The sequence below is a fragment of the Vanellus vanellus genome (genome assembly GCF_965231255.1).
Source record: "Vanellus vanellus genome assembly, chromosome: 6".
In the NCBI taxonomy this organism is placed as follows: domain Eukaryota; kingdom Metazoa; phylum Chordata; class Aves; order Charadriiformes; family Charadriidae; genus Vanellus; species Vanellus vanellus.
Genome location: NC_138911.1, coordinates 8,319,564 through 8,337,811, shown reverse-complemented (window position 1 = coordinate 8,337,811; position 18,248 = coordinate 8,319,564). Strand labels below are relative to the sequence as shown.

Here is an 18,248-nt window from a genome sequence, read left to right as displayed (position 1 = left end):
GAGAAGATGCATGAGAGAAGAAGGAGGGAAGAATCTCCAAATCTGAATACTCAATTACGCTACAAGAAGAGATTGAGATGAAAAGTGGTACTGCAAGCTGGGGGACGGGGAGTAGATGAAGAAGGAATGCAAAATAAGTATCAAAGAAAGTTAAATTCCGATTCAGGTAATCATAGAAAACAGAATAGCTAAATCTGAAGCAAATAAAAAAAAACCAGAACTTACAATAAGACAACATAATGGTATAAGATGCAGAAAAAATGGAAAACACTTGCAGTGAAAATGAAAGGCACTGAGAACAAGGAGTAGGGCATTCATACCTTCATTCCAGGACATATCCTCAAGATAAATTTGTGCATGTAGTGGCCATTCTTTTGTCAGATTATCTTCTATAAAGAAAACATGACAGACATTCAACCCTGATAACATACAGGTCCTTATTTCTTCCTGATAAATTAACAGTTTAATACACCCAGCAGTCAATCTGGCCCCTACTAGAGAGTCACACCTAGACCACGTTTGGTTTCTGTATCTCCGCATAAGCTGGCAAATGTCCTGCTGTAGCAGGAGAAGTAAATGGTGACGATGTATTACTGAAATTAAGACGCTACTGAAACCAGTACTTTTGCACATCCCAAACAATTATGTGAAATTAGGGACAAACTTTTGTTTTGATAGAAGTGCCTTTTAAAAGCCTGGCTGTAACTACACTTCCACAAGCTGAAATTGTGAATTGTCTGCTTACCTGTACTTTTCACATAATCATGGAATGGTTGAAGTAAGAAGGGACCTCTCAAGATCACCTAATCGAACCCTCCTGCGCAAGCAGGGTCAGCTACAGCAGGTGGCCCGGGACCACGTCCAGTCAGATTTTAAATATCTCCACAGATGGAGACCCCACAATCTCTCTTAGGCAACCTACTCTCCTTTACAAAGGAGAAGCCAAATAAACCCATCCCATTAAGCACCAAGTAAATGTTAGGCTTGTGTGTGAGAACACCACCAAGATTCCTGCAAAAAGATACTCCTAACAAAAGATAAATGAAAAACACTTTTAGGGGAAGACTAGTCCAAGTGTTCTTTAATGATAAAGTCTCAGCACAGACAGAAGGTCAGTTCTGGCCCACGCCCCTGAGATCTGTTGCCATTTCTTCCCCCAGATTCTTCCAACTTTGAGTACAGCATGAAACGAAAAGTATTCAATACAATCGAGATTATCAGATGCAAACTGTGTGACAGCACACTCATAAGTGTGAACTTTGTACACCAAAAAGTTCTTTAACACGACAATATAAGATTTTGTCAACAGAGTTACAAGTGAAGCCATAAAGGGTAATATAAAAAAAAAAAAAAAAAGAAAAAAAAAAAAAAAAAAGGACATAAACCCCTTACAATTTACTACACAAAACCTTCCAGCTGCTGCCTCACACCTGGAAGCTCCAACTCTCCAGATGCTGTATTTTAAAGAACGAGAAATGCCTGAAAGCTGATCTTTAGCACATACACAGAAATGCCTTGGATTTGGCAAGACTCAGGAGTCTAGTGCTTATTTAAGGTTTAAGTCAGGTTGTTATTGACAAAGTAGGTGTTCCTTCTCTTGGTGAGTTTTTAAAAGTTTTATAGTCAAACAACATTACGTAGAGCATACAGTGTTGTCTACGGCTTTCTATGAAAAGTAAGTTGGCAGTGAAAGAATTTCTTATTCCAGAACTACTCACTAAGCACTTGCTGAAAAGTCAGAGATCCCGATTATGTTATGTTATTTTAATTCCCAAGAGATTGCCCTACCTAATCACTCGATTGTGAGGGAATCTAAGTGGTTCCCAGCTGCTTCTACGTAACTGCTCTTTGCTCTGGACCGAGAAGTAGAAATAAGGGACTTCCAGCTACCTCCTCCTATAACACCCCGGAAAAACTGCCCATCTCCAACCTTCATCTGATCAGATAATGGAGTATTTCCTTCTTTACTGCCAAACATCATCCTCTGATTGCGAGCACCTTCCTCTTCAAAGTTGATACCAGATTTTGAACAGTGGAGCAGTGACTCAGAACAGACATACATCAATATTCTATTAGTTGATTTCACGCGTTAATTATGTAAAGCAAGCTGTTCCCAAGTAAGACTCCTAACTTACGACAAAGCAGTGTAAGTTGTTGCAAAGAAGTTTAAGGCAACTATGAAAGTATAATCCTAGCAACAGGTAATCACAGCTATCTCTGTGACCAATTATTTAAATTAGCTGTAAAATCTAACCAATCTGTTTTGTTGGGCTATTTTTTTTTTTAAATTGTTCCTTTCATAGCTCTATCAGTTTTAAAAGTATAGTATCATAAGTAGAAGTATTAATGTAATGTACCAGTAATGAAATTAACCCCTTGCATTTTAACTATCCTTATGTATAACTGGGGAAAAAAAAGAGAAGAGTTAATACTTACATTTTAGGTTTTTAAATTGGACATTTAAGGCCAGTTTAAAAAACAACAACTAACAACCAAATATTAAGTCCCAGTCTTTATTTTGCAACTAAATGACTATTCTAATTTTAACAGAAAAGTACATTAGAGATCCTTGAGAATGAGCCTCATCTAAATTAGTTTTAATGAAGGAGATTAAAACAAATCTGACATTTTGGAAATAATGACAAAATCAATACAGCCTCTTTGATGTTACCTTTGCTGAACACCTATTTTGTAATGAAAAGGACAGAATTAAAAGAAAATTAACCCACTCACACCTAATACTTTACTGCTGCCAAAGAAAAGGAAAAAAAAAAAACCAAATCAGCAAGAGTGTGAAGATGAAAGACAACTGGAAGATACACCTGTCAGCCGGTCATTCTCATTGCTGTGCATGCTCTCAATTCCATACACAACAGCTATGGGGAATATTTTAGTTAAACAAAGTAACAACATTTTTCTCAAAACCTTATCAGAACATTAGTTAACTGCATGAAACGTCCAAAATAAAATAAAATGTCAGATGGTCTTAACTCATGCCAAATACCTCTAACGTTACTTGGAGTTAGGCTGGTACAGCCTTCTAGCTACAAAACATGAGGATGGGAACAGTGAATGTCCTGGGAACGGCCCCAAAACCAGAGAGGCCTTTCCTCCAGCAGATCTTGTGTGAGGTACAGATCCCTCCTTCTCCTTGAGGAAGATCACACACACACACAAAAAAAAAGCAGAGATCAAAATGAAGTCTGCCCACCTACCTACCTACCTACCTACCTACCTACCTACCTTCAGGTTCTGCTCTCCACTGGGGTGGAAAAAGACAATACTGTAACTGTGAGAACAGCGTGAAAAAGGCAAGTCCATCCTATTTCACCTGTTTCTTTTTAAAAATTCACAAAGGAAAATGGTCTCTTAGGTTGAAGGAAGAACAGATTTTCCTAAGCTTCATTTATAGGTAGCCAAAAAAATGAGTTAAAAAGAAACCAGGCTTTCCTATTTGGAATTCATGAAGCAGGATTTCACTCAGAACAAGTTTCATAGGATTGGTGGTGGAGGTCTGGGTCATGTCTTGCTGATAGAAAATACAAAAAGGGCAGATGGACCATATGCTGTGAAGAGAACTGGTGAGATGTAAATTCACAAGGTTACCATACTTCTGAAGTAAAGTTACTCACAAAGTAATGAAGGCGGCAGCTGAGGAAAAGTCTACCTTCTCTTCTATTCCAAACGTAGTACAATATGAAGCCCAGCAAACAATTTCAACCAAGCTTTTCTAATTCATTACTGCAATTATGATTTTAAAATTAAAAAACAAATTAAAAAAAAAAAGCAACAGGCAGAATTAATCACTCATACAATTCCCAGCCTGAACAGAGATCGTTATTCCTAATCTGATGCTCAAGTCTGAGAGAGTCTTGCTCGTTATCTCAAAAGACGGAAATTTTCAATTAGTACCCTTGACTTGAGTCTCCAAATTTAGCACATAATCCAGTAACGGCTCTTATCAGTTTGTTTTGTATGCTGCACTTATTTGCTTATCTAGTTGAAGCAGGAGAAACTTATTTTCTGGAGTTCAACAAAGCTTTTTTATTTTCTAGTTCTCCTATTAAATATACTACACAATATAGTATACCTTAAGACAGAAGAAATCAATTTAGCCACTTACTTAAAAACAGCGGCACAGCCCAGTACGAGTTTGGGGAGCTCACAAGCAGAACTTCACACCCACCGGTTTCCACAGAGCACGTCAGTGACTAATATTTCTTGTGCTCATCCTTATTTAATCTACAGCACTACTGTTACAGCCATGACTCCCTCGTTAGTGGTTCTCTAAAGTAAAGTGGTGTCTGATTTTCACTCCCTTGCTGCAGCAGAAGGTTATTTAAGATGGTACTGGTACCAGTACTGAGTTGTGTGGTAGGGCTTACTTATACGTGACATCTGCTCAAGCTGTAGAACTCCATGTACGAAGATGTACTTTCTGAAACACATTCCTGAGCACACAGGGAAAATTGTGAAGACCTGATCATCCGCCATAACTTGAAAAACAAATTTTAATTCACAAGAAGTACAGCCTGCCCGGCTTTGCCATCTATTGGATTTGTCTGACAACAAGAGGTGAAAGGATTCTGCAGCTCCATTGTCTCAACTGCAGGATCTAAGAAAACACTGGCAGGCTCATCAGAGAGGTTTATGAGCCTGCAATTCAAAGAGATTAAAAGGAAAAATCTACTGAGATTCTTTCAGGCTACAGAACAACATTAAATAACTATTAGCAGCTTGGTTCAGTAAAGCTTTACTAGAGCTCTTGCTGGGTCATTCAGAAGTTTTAAAAGAGGAAAGGTATTTAAGTTTCGCTTGAGGATACAATAAATATTTCTTGGGCTATTTAAGGCTGAGTTTTAGGGAAAGGGTTGCAAGCAGTAAATGGAAATTTAACCCTTTTAACAGTTTATGGTAATAGTAAAAATACCCATAATGCTTACAAGATTTTTCTAGCTCTTTATCAGTCATATATTCTTAGGATTGATTTTTTTAAAAAAACCCCAAACACGTAATTAAAAAAAGTTCAAGATATGTATTGTCAATGAAATACTGTTCATAGTATCTACTCAGTATCAAAATCATCACAGTACTGAAAACCTGGATGTTTTCACAAGTTAATTTTTTCTAATAAGATGTTTAGTTTTTAAACCATTACTTAAGTTTGAGTCTCTTGCATTAATTTAAAATAACCATGCTTAGTTTAATTTAAATTATAAAAAAGTCTTGTGTTAGAAATTTCCATAACAAAAAGCTATGTTTGTTAAAAAAATACAAAAAATACTGCTTCACTGGCAGCCGACGCAGATTAGAATTAACTCCAAAGAGCTCTGGTAAAAGGCTTGTGTTCCAGCACAAGCGGCGGGTTACAGCTGTAAAATCCATGGCTAGAGAAGGAACGTACACTTCTGTCACTTAAAGAGTATAACCTGGCACACTGAAAAGCCCAAGTTAACGGCCATGTTAGAAGCTTTATTTTGGTCTAAAAGTCTTTTTTTTATGAAGGAATTTTCTTAAAAAGAAACAACAAAAAGACACTGCATTATTTTTTTTTCCTTTCTTATAATAAGGTAGTCGAGGTGTTCAATTGCCGTTTCTGCTAGCTATTAAAAGCATTTTTGTGGGCTTTTGTCTTGCTTCTCCTGCTTATTCTCACGGTGGATTTGTCAGGTTATTCTTCTGGCATCTTATTTACCAAATGATGTAAGATATCTTGATGTCTAACACAGAATCATCACTTTATTGCTGGAACAGGAGGGAATGCTGGATTAATGGGAAAGTGACCATCTCCAGAACAGTCTTTTCAGTTTACTGTACTTGGAGAGGAATGGGGAAGGAGCAAAGGGAGAAGCAGCTACCTTCTATTTGGTTTTCATTTTCCTAATTTATGACCACACCTGTATAAGACTCCCGTTCTAAACCTGCAGTAGAAACTTAACTGAGAGTGAGAACGCATCCTCAGAGATTTTTCCGCTTTAAAGAAATTGGTATTGTCAGTGAAAGCTGTATTAGTGACCAGATATTTTAAAACGAGCTATTTTAGGCTAAGGAAAGATTTTTGTTGTGCCCCACTGCCTAAAGGGAAGTTACAGAGAGGATGGAACCAGCATCGTTCTCAGAGAGAAACAGCACAAGCTGGAACACTGGCAAATTCTTTTAGGACCTGTAATTCCTTAAGTCTAAGAAATGAAGCAAGAACAAAGAAAGGGATAGGTATTCATGTATGAAAACTGCACCTGCAATATTTTTCTAAAAGTGTAATTAAAAAATTGAGAATCAAAAGGAGGTATGTGCTGAGATGTGAAAGCTCCTACTGGTGATTACATCCCCCACCCTATAAACACTTTTGGTTTATGGACACCTGTGTCCATCATCACATAAAAACACATTATCCTGGACAGAACCTCACTGTGGAAAAATTTTTCCACCCTCTGCCCCCAGAACATATACAAAGCAACTGGTTTTAAGGTCAATCCCACTGCTTGCTTTGACTTATTTGCTATATTTAGTGTCAGAAATTATTCAAGGTCATCAGTTTATTTAATTTTAATTGTGACCTTTCTGTTACTCATTCAATCATTAATAATCAAAATGTAAAATCAATGAGTAAAATTAATTACCTTAATTATGTGATTGTTTAGATACACGGTTCCTTTGTATTTATTAAGTCAACAAAAATCCACCAAAGTTGCGGGGCTGCTATTCAAAGGGCCCTCAACAGGATATAGAAACGGGCTGACAGGGACAAAGGGTTTGACAAAGATTAAGTCCTGCTTTTGGAATGGAATAACCTAATGCAGCAGTACAGGCTGGGAGACAACTGGCTGGAAAGCAGTTTTCCAGAAGAGAACCTGCGGGTCCTCATGGACAACAGGTTCAACACAAGTCAGCAGGACACTCTCACCACAAAGGCCAACCCCATACTGGGCTGTATTAGCAACAGCGTAGCCAGCGGGTCAAGGAAGCGATTTTTTTCCTCTCTACTCAGCACTTAATGAGATCGCATCTCAAGTCCTGTGTCCGGCTTTGGTCTCCCCAGTACAAAGCCCTGACATACAGAAGCAAGTCTGGTGGACTGCCAGCATGGTCAGGCATTGGGACACACATCACAGGAGGAGAAGCCAAAAGAACACAGGCATCTCATTATTTACAACTACCTAACAGGAGGGTGTAGAGAAGACTTCTCAGATGTGCACACTGGAAGAATGAGAAGTGAAAGGGACAAGTTGCAAAAAGAGTCCTCATATCTGACTTGATAGAAGGAAAACATGTTTTGAATCGTAGAATACCAGGTTAGAAGGGGCCTCAAGGGTCACCTGGTCCAACCTTTCTTGCCAAAGGTACAGGCTAGACAAGATGGCCCAGCACCCTGCCCAGCTGAATCTTAAAAGTATCCATCCAGCATTTCCCTGGGGAGATTATTCCAATGGCTGATTGTTCTCATTATGATAAATTTTCCTGTTGTGTCCAATCAGAATCTCCCCGGGAGTAACTTGTACCCATTACTTCTCGTCTTTTCCATGAGACTCCTTGTAAAAAGGGAGTCTCCACCTTCTTTGTAGCCACCCTTTACATACTGGAACACGGTGATGAGGTCCCCCCTAAGTCTTCTTTTCTCAAGTCTGAACAAAGCCAATTCTTTCAGCCCTTCCTCATATGGCAGGCTTCCCAGTCCTTTGATCATCTTGGTAGCCCATCTCTGGACCCTCTCCAGCCTGTCCACAGCTTTTTTGTGTAGCGGGGACCAAAACTGAATGGAGTATTCCAGACGCGGCCTGACAAGCGCTGAGTAGAGCGGGAGAATGACTTCTTTATCTCTGCTGGTGATGCCCTTGTTGATGCAATGCAGCATCTTCTTGGCTTTCTTTGCCACAGCAGCAAATTCACTCATATTGAGCTTGTTGTCAACCATGAACCCCCAGGTCCCTTTCCACAGAGCTGCTCCCCAGCTGGGTAGATTCCATTGTGTGCTGCACTCCTGGATTCCATTTTCCGAGGTGCAAGACCTTACACTTGTCCTTGTGGATTTGTTTTGTTTTGGTTTGGTTGTTTTGGTTTTCCTACTCTGAGGGTGTTCAAACACTGAAACAGGCTGCCCAGAGCGGCTCTGGAATCTCCATCCTTAGAGACAGTAAAAACTAGGCTGGAGAAGGTCTGAGCAGCTGACCTATGTGGACCTGCTTTGAGTAGGAGATTCACAGAATAGTCAGGGTTGGAAGGGACCTCTGGAGATCTAGTCCAACCCGCCTGCCAGAGCAGGGTCACCTACAACAGGTTGCACAGGACAGCATCCAGGCAGGTTTTGAACATCTCCAGAGTGGGAGACTCCACAACCTCTCTGGGCAGCCTGTGCCAGTGCTCCACTACCCTCAAAGTGAAGAAGTTCCTCCTCATGTTAAGATGGAACTTCCTATGTTCAAGCTTGTGCCCATTACCCCTCGTCCTATCAATGGGCACCACTGAAAAAAGACTCCTCCCATCCCTGTGGCATCCTCCCTTTAAGTATTTGAAAGCATTAATAAGATCCCCCCTCATTCTTCTTTTCTCTAGACTAAAGAGACCCAAGTCCCTCAGCCTTTCCTCATATGAAAGATGTTCTAATCCCCTAATCATCTTTGTAGCCCCTTGCTGGACCCTCTCCAGCAGATCCCTGTCTTTCTTGAACTGGGGAGCCCAGAACTGGACGCAGTACTCCAGATGCAGCCTCACCAGGGCAGACTAGAGGGGGAGGATGACCTCCCTCGACCTGCTGGCCACACTCTTTTTGATGCACCCCAGGATGTCACTGGCCCTCTTGGCCGCCAGGGCACATTGCTGGCTCATGGTCATCCTGTTGTCCACCAGGACTCCCAGGTCCCTTCCCACAGAGCTGCTCTCCAGGAGGTCAACCCCCAACCTGTACTGATACGTGGGGTTATTCCTCCCCAGATGCAGTACCCTACATTTACCCTTGTTGAATTTCATTAGGTTCCTCCCTGCCCAACTCTCCAGCCTGTCCAGGTCATGCTGTAAAGCAGCACAGCCTTCTGGCGTGTCAGCCACTCCTCCCAGTTTAGTGTCATCAGCAAACTTGCTGATGGTACACTCTATCCCTTCATCCAGATCATCGATGAATATATTGAACAGGACTGGACCCAGTACTGACCCCTGAGGGACACCACTTGTTACTGACCTCCAACTAGACTCTGCACCACTAACCACAACCCTGAGCTCTACCTGTCAGCCAGTTCTCAATCCACCCCACTGTCCATTCATCTAGCCCACGCTTCCTAAGCTTGCATGTGAGGATGATGTGGGAGACAGTGTCGAAAGCCTTGCCAAAGTCAAGGTAGACAACAACCACTGCCCTCCCCTCATCCACCCATCTAGTCACTTCATCATAGAATGCTATCAGATTAGTCAGACATGACTTCCCCTTAGTGAATCCATGCTGACTACTTCTGATAACCTTCTTTTCATCCAGGTGCTTTGAGATGACACCCAGAACAAGCTGTTCCATCATCTTTCCAGGGATGGAGGTGAGGCTGACCGGCCTGTAGTTTCCCAGGTCATCCTTCTTGTCCTTTTTGAAGACTGGAGTGACATTAGCTATCCTCCAGTCCTCAGGCACCTCACCTGTCCTCCAGGACCTTTCAAAGATGATGGAGAGCGGCCTGGCAATGACTTCCCCCAGCTCCCTCAGCTCTCGAGGGTGCATCCCATCAGGCCCCATGGATTTGTGGATATCCAATTTATCTAACTGATCTCTAACTTGCTCCTCGTCAACCAAAGGAAAGTCTTGCTCCCTCCAGACTTTCTCTGTTACCTGCAAAGCCTGGGTTTCCCGAGGACTGGCCCGAACAGTGAAGACAGAAGCGAAGAATGCGTTTAGCAACTCCACCTTCTCTGCATCATCTGTCACCACGGCACCTGTCTCATTCAACAGTGGGCCCACATTTTCCCTAGTTTTCCTTTTGTCTCCTATATACTTAAAGAAACCCTTCCTGTTGGCCTTGACATCCCTCGCCAGGTTCAATTCCAAGGCTGCCTTGGCTTTCCTTGTTTCCTCCCTGCATACCCTGACAGCATTCTTGTATTCCTCCCAAGCAGTCAGCCCCTTCTTCCACCTATTGTAAACTCCCTTCTTCCACCTGAGCTTTTTCAGAAGGTCCCTGCTCAGCCATGCAGGTCTCCTCCTTCCCTTGCCTGATTTCTTTCTCTTTGGGATGCACTGATCCTGAGCTTGGAGGAAGTGACGCTTAAATAGCGGCCAGCTCTCGAGCCCAATCACCAAAGAGATTGATGTAGACGACCTATGAAGGTCCCTTTCAACCTACGTGATACTCTGATTCTGTGAAAAAGTTTTTTATTCTTTCAAAATTGTGACACAAAAGCATGAGCTTTCAGGGTTCAGATGACTTCTAATATGAAAACCATAAACCAGTTTTTTTCCAAGCTTAACTCACTGAAAAACTTTTGGTAATTATTACTGTCAAACTTGATTTTAACTGCGTATTCATCTTTTCTAAATGGGATACCAAACAAAGAATGAAAAAATCTCTAAGAAAATCTGTTGAGGGAAAAAAAAGTCCATTCTTAATAGGTAAATTGTCATGCAGCTTTCTTTTCTATCCCCCAAATTTTTCAAAGGGATTGGAAGCAAAAGATTCATCGTTAAAAAAGGGTATTCTTATGTCATTAAAGATAGGACAAAACAATGAATTGGAAAAATTTTCACAAAACATACAAAAAGGCAGTTCTTGTAAGATCTCCAGACCAGAGAGGCTTAGGTAAGTATTTACGCCGAACCTCTAAATCGTTTGAGGTTTGTCCTTTCCTCTTTAATACTATGTCCTGAAGACACAAAAATTTAGCATGAGATCATTGTGATACCTTCAGAGTGAAGTGGTATCAAGATATGAAAGCACATTCACTTGTTATTCTCAACGATGCGATCAAAAAAACAACCAAACCACAATTAAAACCATAAAGCCCCACAGAATTTCAGCTCCTTAGGACTTCTTTGGCCACTGAATTTCTGAGCCAAGTAATTAAGATTTAGTTGGTATAAAACAAGACGGTACATACGAATAAACAATCTGTGAAATGGGAAAAAGACCACAGTGCAACAGACTCCCTGCTGACTGGCAGCCACACACACGTGCACACTGGCACCCTTCGCATTCTGCTTCCTAGGCTTTGCAGCCTTACTAACTTGCTGCATTATGTCTCTCATCACTATTCCCCTTAGCTGCTGTCTCAGTTCCTTTGTTTCTCTGAGCTTTTACAGCAGCGTCTACGAATTTGTCTAGAATCATGACTTCAGAAGCAGCTTGACAGGCATTCAAAGAACTAGAATTTATTTCACCATCATTTTGCTGCCAGGGAACATGCTGCAAAGAATGCAGCCAGACTGCACACGTATGTTACATGTGGCTTAATTTGAAACACTGGGTCCTCTGTGAATGGCACCCCCTGTGTCAAAATATATGGATCCCATTACCATACCATTACCAAATACCTGTGTAAACAGATGTACAATTTATTTTCTTTATTTACTAAGTCTTTTTTTACAGAACCTTGAGATTGCTTTTAGAAGAACTCATCTGGATGCAAGAGAATCTCAGGAAGTATAGATAACCTTTAAAATACTGCAGAATAAATTTTGTCAAAACTAATTTATAGCAATGTCCTTAAGTTCCATGGGAAAACAAAGTAGCTTATTAAATCTTGATATAGCTCTCGACTTCAGTGGATTAACCTGACCAAAGCAAAATGGAACTTCATGGTCTGTATTTAAGCTCTAGGTAAAACTCACAAGAGACTTCTAACTAAATCTCTAATGTTTCTTTTTTTTTTTCCTGTGCACGTACAATTTGTGAAAACGGAAGCCACAGCTGATGATACAATGCTAAGAGTACAATAGGATGAGAGCACTGGGTGACAGCAATTCCTGTTCTGGCATCACATTCAGGCATTTAATAAAAGTAAGTTTGAGATGAAAAATTTATTTAAGCTTGATCTTAATACTGATTACATAACAAATTAGCACAAGATTCAATTTTTTCCATTCTTTTAAAATATTTATTCAACAATTCTGTTTCCACCCTTCCACCCTCTTTTCCAAAACCCACTCAAAGTCTGAAATACAAGATTATTTAACTAGAGAATTCATACTGGGTATATACAATTATATATCACTCTTTTTATCCTGCAGTGATGCATATCTGCCAGAATGACTAAGCCTTTGTCTCTCAAAGTTCTGGTATCCGCAGCGGCAGGGGAGTTAAAAATCAGCACAAGAGAGAAAGGTCTGATGGTGTGCCAATGTACAATGGAAGAGAATTCAATAACAAGCTGCAGAGACAGTGGGCTTTTATCAGACACATTCAAAAGTGGTGGTGGCTACACGTCAATGCTGGACCAGAGTGTGTTACTGCAGAGTGCGACTGAGTGTTTTCCCCACAGGCAATACACTATTATTGACTCCCCCCATTAACATGTAGGGTGGATATACATTTATTGAAGGTTCTAATGGAAGGCTGAGGGACTCCTATCCTGAGGCCAGAGCAGAAAGACAGCCTATCACTTCATGTAATGGTAGCCCATGTGTGACAGACCTGACCTACATTTCCCCCCTTTCTTTCTCACAACAGCCTGTCACTGTTTTAAGAAGCTATTTTCTGAGAGGTATAAAAAGAAATGCATGCTGGAGCTGCCTAGTTAATGTGTTATATTGGAATATTATTTATAAACCTGCTTTAAAAAGACTCGTTTAGACCACAGATGAATTATGAAAGCTACCATAACACACACAACACCAAAAAGAATGTCTTAATGATTCTGAAGTGCTTATAAACCCATACACATTGAACATTAGGTATAAATGGATTAATACCTGTATCTAAGATACTGCAACAAAATGTAGCATTAGACTTAAAATTAAGATCACTTAATGAAGCCGCCTTAATAAAATAAAAAGGACTAAGGTCTGTAATTAGTATAAATGTCATATGCGTTCGAATTATTAGGAGTAACGCCACCTAATGTTCTGTTGGAAGTAATTCAATGTTTTCACTAGCTAATGTATGTGTAGCAAAAGCTATAAATAATGGATCCACATTTGAAAGTAGGACAAGAGCGAAAGAAACATTTGGTTCAGCAATAAACAGCATTTTAAAATACCATCTAACTACCACTCCCAGACCCTGCTTATTTAAAGAGCTGCTGCCATTACAGCACTCCTTGGCAGGAACCTACCACGCTGCTGCAGGTCATACTCTTTTTTTGTCTCTTCGTTCCCTAGAATTTTCCACGCTTGATCAATTTCGATGAACCTCTGCACGCGCTCCTCCACTTCTCCTGCTGGCACATCTGCCTTCTGTTTGTCGGGATGATACTGCCAATCAAAAAAAAAAAAAAAAAAAGTTGAGGGGAGTGGAAGTGAGGAGGGTGGAAGAGGAGCAATCAATAATACATTTGATATTCAGCTAAAAGGACAGAGAAAAGGAGAAAGTCTGAGTTAAGGTGCCAAAGGAAGGGAGACAACGATGCTGGGCACAAGAGAAAACTGCCAATTTAATTAGACCACTGGAATAGCAACAAAACCACCAGTGGCACAAATGTCACCATGCGCACTGACGGCATTTTCTGGATAATTTGCTGATGGAATCATTGGTCTTATGGACAATTTACCTAGAGAGAATGACTACCATAAACAGAAATAGGTACATGCAGAGAACCACGACATGGGAACAAGAGGAGGTGCTGTAGGTGCTAGCAGCTCTCGCAGTGCTACACATAGCTGATTTAAACAATGCCACAAATGTTTAGTTAAAGCTATTACAGGTAAATCGAACAGTGTATTACATGTACCTAGCTTTTTTTTTAATTATTTAAACATTAAATAGAGTATACATTATCAAACACAGTTTATAATACATGTAATTCTACTTTTGAAAATACGCCTCAACATCTTTAGTTTCTTCCAGTTCAGTGAATCAATAGCCCTTCCAAATATTTAAAGTCATGGATCACTGGCTACAGAATTGTGTCATTTTAGTTAAGAAATGGTTATTCAAGGACACGGCTGCAAGAAATCCCACGTTAAACAGGCAGTAATAATTAAAACGGTAACACATATTCGTTACCATTTGTACTACAGGTTCTGAACAGAGCATTCTGACTTCAGCCTACTGAAAACAAATCTTCAAAGCCCCATCTTCCTGTAGCCTTAATTCATCTCTAGTAATCTCTTTTTTTTTGATACTTTAAATTACTCAGTATAAGTGAGGGACCAACAGGAAAGAACATTTAAGATTAGATAGTTGCAATATAATCAGACCTATCAGCTGTTAACTATGTTATAAATCAAGATATCCCTTAGTCTGGAGCTTTAACTTCTGCCCTCTATATTAATATCACCTGGGCACTGAAACATACAGCAGATTTTAAGACTTAGAATACCTGTTCTACAAGTGTTTGAGTGGATTTCTGATTAACTGAATCCCTTTGTTTTAACTTAGAATTAAATTTGGAAAGGAAAGGAAAGGAAAGAATACTATTATCACGTGTGCGTTATAAAATTCAAAATTTCAAAGGACCACTCCAACTGGAGTCTACTTGCCCACTGATGTATATATCTGTCATCTGCACCTGGATAAATCCCCTGTACGACAACAAGAGCAGGTACGTAAGAGCAAATTATTAGGCTTTGCCCTCAAGTTTTTTCACAGGCATTCTTCCACATACAGATGGCTGTACCTGCAACTTCAAGTATGAAGTCTGTACCCAAATGAATATTTTTGTTCTACCATGTGAGTAAGCATACTTGAAGTCATCTCTGTATTCAAGACTGAGGACTAGCTTGCAACTTGCTGAAAATACGGCTGAAGCACATTTGCGATCTGCAAAGGTTTATCTCTTGGAGATCCCCTTTTTTGTCTCCCCAGCTGAAGGCGACAAAATTCTAAGGCACAAATTGAAAATTTTTGGTCATTGCATTTAGTCATTGTATTCTAAATAGCTAATTAGATGACCTTTATTTGTTAGGCACTGAATTCAGTGTTCTGTCAGCATGCATCATGTTGTACTGTAAAAGCTATTTAAATGTATTGTTTGTTTCAAATCCATTTTTCTGAAACCTTAGCTTTTCCAGTTGTATTTCAATTCTAATAGCCTTTTTAACATTGGCGGTTGATTGGATATCACATTTGTGAAAGGTCATTTAAAAAAAATAAATCAATGCTTAATAAGCATACAAGGCAAAATAGTCAGATCACATCAAAGACTTACATGGTTTCCTTTTAGCAACGTTATTTATTTTAACAATTACGTTTGAGGTATGCATCCAGCAGTTACTCCTCAAAGTAACATTTTATCTAAAAAATTATACTTCATTATTTTAAAATATTTCAGATACTATATTTAAAATTTGGATCCACCCCAAATATTGTAGGGTTAATTCTAATACCTAAAAAGAGCATTACATGACTGCTGTGTATTTCACTCCATTTGGATGATGCATTCTCCTCCAAGCTTACACCCAAAAGGATATAAAGGCTTATTCAAGGAATATTATACCAGACTTCGTACCACTGAAACTTAACTACATTTCAATAGCACTGTCAGAATACTGTTGCTCGTATTTTTATATATTTGGATTGGCCACAAGACCACACCTTCTCAGATCACTTTCTTACAGATACATGGAAATACTACTGACCAATTGCCCAAAACAGCACTAAGAATACCGGCTTCTCTCCTGCCAACGACGTTGAGAAAACACCTCCAGAAAACTGGTCACACTTTTCCTTTGCTACACCAAAACTTTGCCTGACTGAAAAGTAATTTTGGACTACGCTGGAAGCAGTCAGTGAAAAACAGTAAGGCACAAGTGTCACAGAAGTACTTTGGAAAAATAATAATCAATGCCGAAAAGGCTATTCTGTTCATTTCTTAAATAATGCAGAAAATTCATTATTTTCAGATTTATCATTTAGCTTTTAACGTCTTTCCTATAGATTTGGAAAATTTAATATTTGCAGCATATGCAATTTTTATCTTCAAAAGACTACAGTTTCATGTAACTAATAACAAATACATGGTAGGGGATCTACTAATTAAAAAAGTAAATATTTATTTTGGTCTCCGAGCTTGCTGAAACTATTTGGTCCTTCCTCTGTTAGGCTTGTTCCTCTATTACCATCCAATGCCTTTAGTAGTCTATGTCTACACTAAGAAAAATCCTCAAACCTCCGCTCTTTTACTCTAATCCTCCCCCCCCTCCAATGACCCCATTTCATCTGAATTCCTTATGTACCTGTTCTCATTGACTCCCTTTTCCTACTCTCCAGCTTGCTGATCAAAATCCAAGAATGCAAAAATCCACTCTTGATTCAACTGCCCATAGACTTGTCTCTCATCTCTGTGAGAAACGAGGTGTCCTCTATTCCAGTTGTTTTAGGCCCTGTTCAGCCAACTCAGACACCGACCACAGAGGACACCTTACCAAAGTTTCAACCAACCTACTAATAGCTGAAGTTCAGAGAGAGTACTCTCATGTCCTCCATCGATACTTCAGACATTAGTCATCCATATCCTTTTCTGGTATCTTCCCCCATCCTTGGTTACTATATCCTTGCTTCTCCTCCCTCTCCAGCATACCCTTCAGAAGAGCTGTTCACAGAGCCAGGGGTTTGGTTTGGTTTTGAGGGAGCTGAAATACAATGTACGTTTCTGATCTCCTCCTCTTTTCCCATTCAGCCTTATTTCTGGTTTAATCTCAGCTGCAACCTCGTAAAGGTCCATAATGAAAACAGACAAGCCTGTTTTCTACTCGACCTATCTCCTTTTACTCCGACCGCGCTATTGTTCATCTCTCCCTCCGCGCATCCAGTTGTAAGTTCTTACTCCAAATGTTAGAGCCCTGCAACGTCTCCTACAATATCACTTCTCAAAATCTGTGCAAATTATCTTCATGTCATTCATACCTGCCACCTCAGCAGTATTTTCAGCTGTATTACTGCAGTTAGGATATATTTAAATCTTTCTGGCTGCATATGCGTAACATTTTTAAGAAGCAATGGTTCCATAAAAACAGTTTTTCGCTAAGTGCTCATCTTGATTTTTGATCACAGTAATAATTTTTACTAACATTCTACTACCTAATAGGACTTCATAAGAACAATAAAGAATATTTTCCTGAGTCTTGACAAAGGGACAGGAAAAGGAAAAAGGTTACAGATGTATGCCCAATCTAGTTGTCCTTTTTGATACCTCTACTAGAAGTTATTTGCTAATTTCCTGCCATTACTAAAGACTGTCTGGAATTTATATCACTTTACAGTACATGACGCTTTGTAGTTGCTGTGAATGTTAAACAATAAACTGACTGATAATGCAAATACATTAGTTCATCTGTTAACTGTAAAAAAATACCTTACACATACATGAGATACTGCTCGCTCCCCTGATGTTTATCTCAAACGTCACATTGTCATAGTATTTCTTGAGGACTCTGGCTCTTGGTGTAAGAGTTAATTTTTAATTTTTTTGGGGGTGGTGGTGGTTTGTTTGTTTTAGTTTTTACAATCACTAGGAAAAATCTGAAAAAGCATGAGTCTTGAAGACCAAAGCTGAAATGAAAACCACACTTTAAACATTATCTGTTGGAGGCTTGGTGAAATTTTTAGCGCTGCAGAGAAACAGAAAAGCAGGCTAATACAAACTTAACCTCATGCCCTTTTCAATTACAGTATCATTATTTTACGTTTCTAAAACAAGCGGACTGAACTGTCTTATTTTTAATATACATCAGACTGTACTTTTCAGCAGTTTGTGTACAGTGGGGAACAGCATATTAACTGGCAAACATATTCTGAAACACAGATATGGGTTCAGTTCATAGTCATGTAAGTATCTAAAAACTTAGAAATTTTTCATTGAACATCTTAGTTTAGGTAAATTAATTGTATTTCATTATGTTAATCTATTGTCTTTGATAACTCCTACAGAATAAAAAAAACAAGTGAGCAAACTTCTGTGTCAGAAAAAATGTGTTAACGGGGTTGCATTCACCAAATAATTAAAAGTGTCGACTCTCCAAAAATTACTTGAGTTCCATCATATATTGATAGGGCTCAAACTACTTACTTGTCTCCTACTTTCTTACTGATTCTTGCAGCTGATACAAGCACTGCTTTTCATCATTAGCCAACTTCCTCAGAACAATAGTTGCAAACTTTTACTTTTACATTACAATCATCATT

The 18,248-nt window shown here is 39.5% G+C and overlaps 1 protein-coding gene across 1 annotated transcript in view; it reads right to left on the bottom strand.

Annotated features, from left to right (window-relative positions):
- The window catches only part of DNAJC24 (DnaJ heat shock protein family (Hsp40) member C24), a 40,661-nt gene that overhangs the window by 1,556 nt on the left and 20,857 nt on the right, over positions 1–18,248 (bottom strand). The window contains exons 2-3 of the mRNA XM_082485680.1: positions 13,240–13,378; positions 321–389 (exon numbers count right to left, since the gene is read on the bottom strand). Of these exons, the coding sequence (XP_082341806.1) occupies positions 321–389; positions 13,240–13,378 (208 nt within the window). The remainder of the gene's footprint in view (positions 1–320; positions 390–13,239; positions 13,379–18,248) is intronic.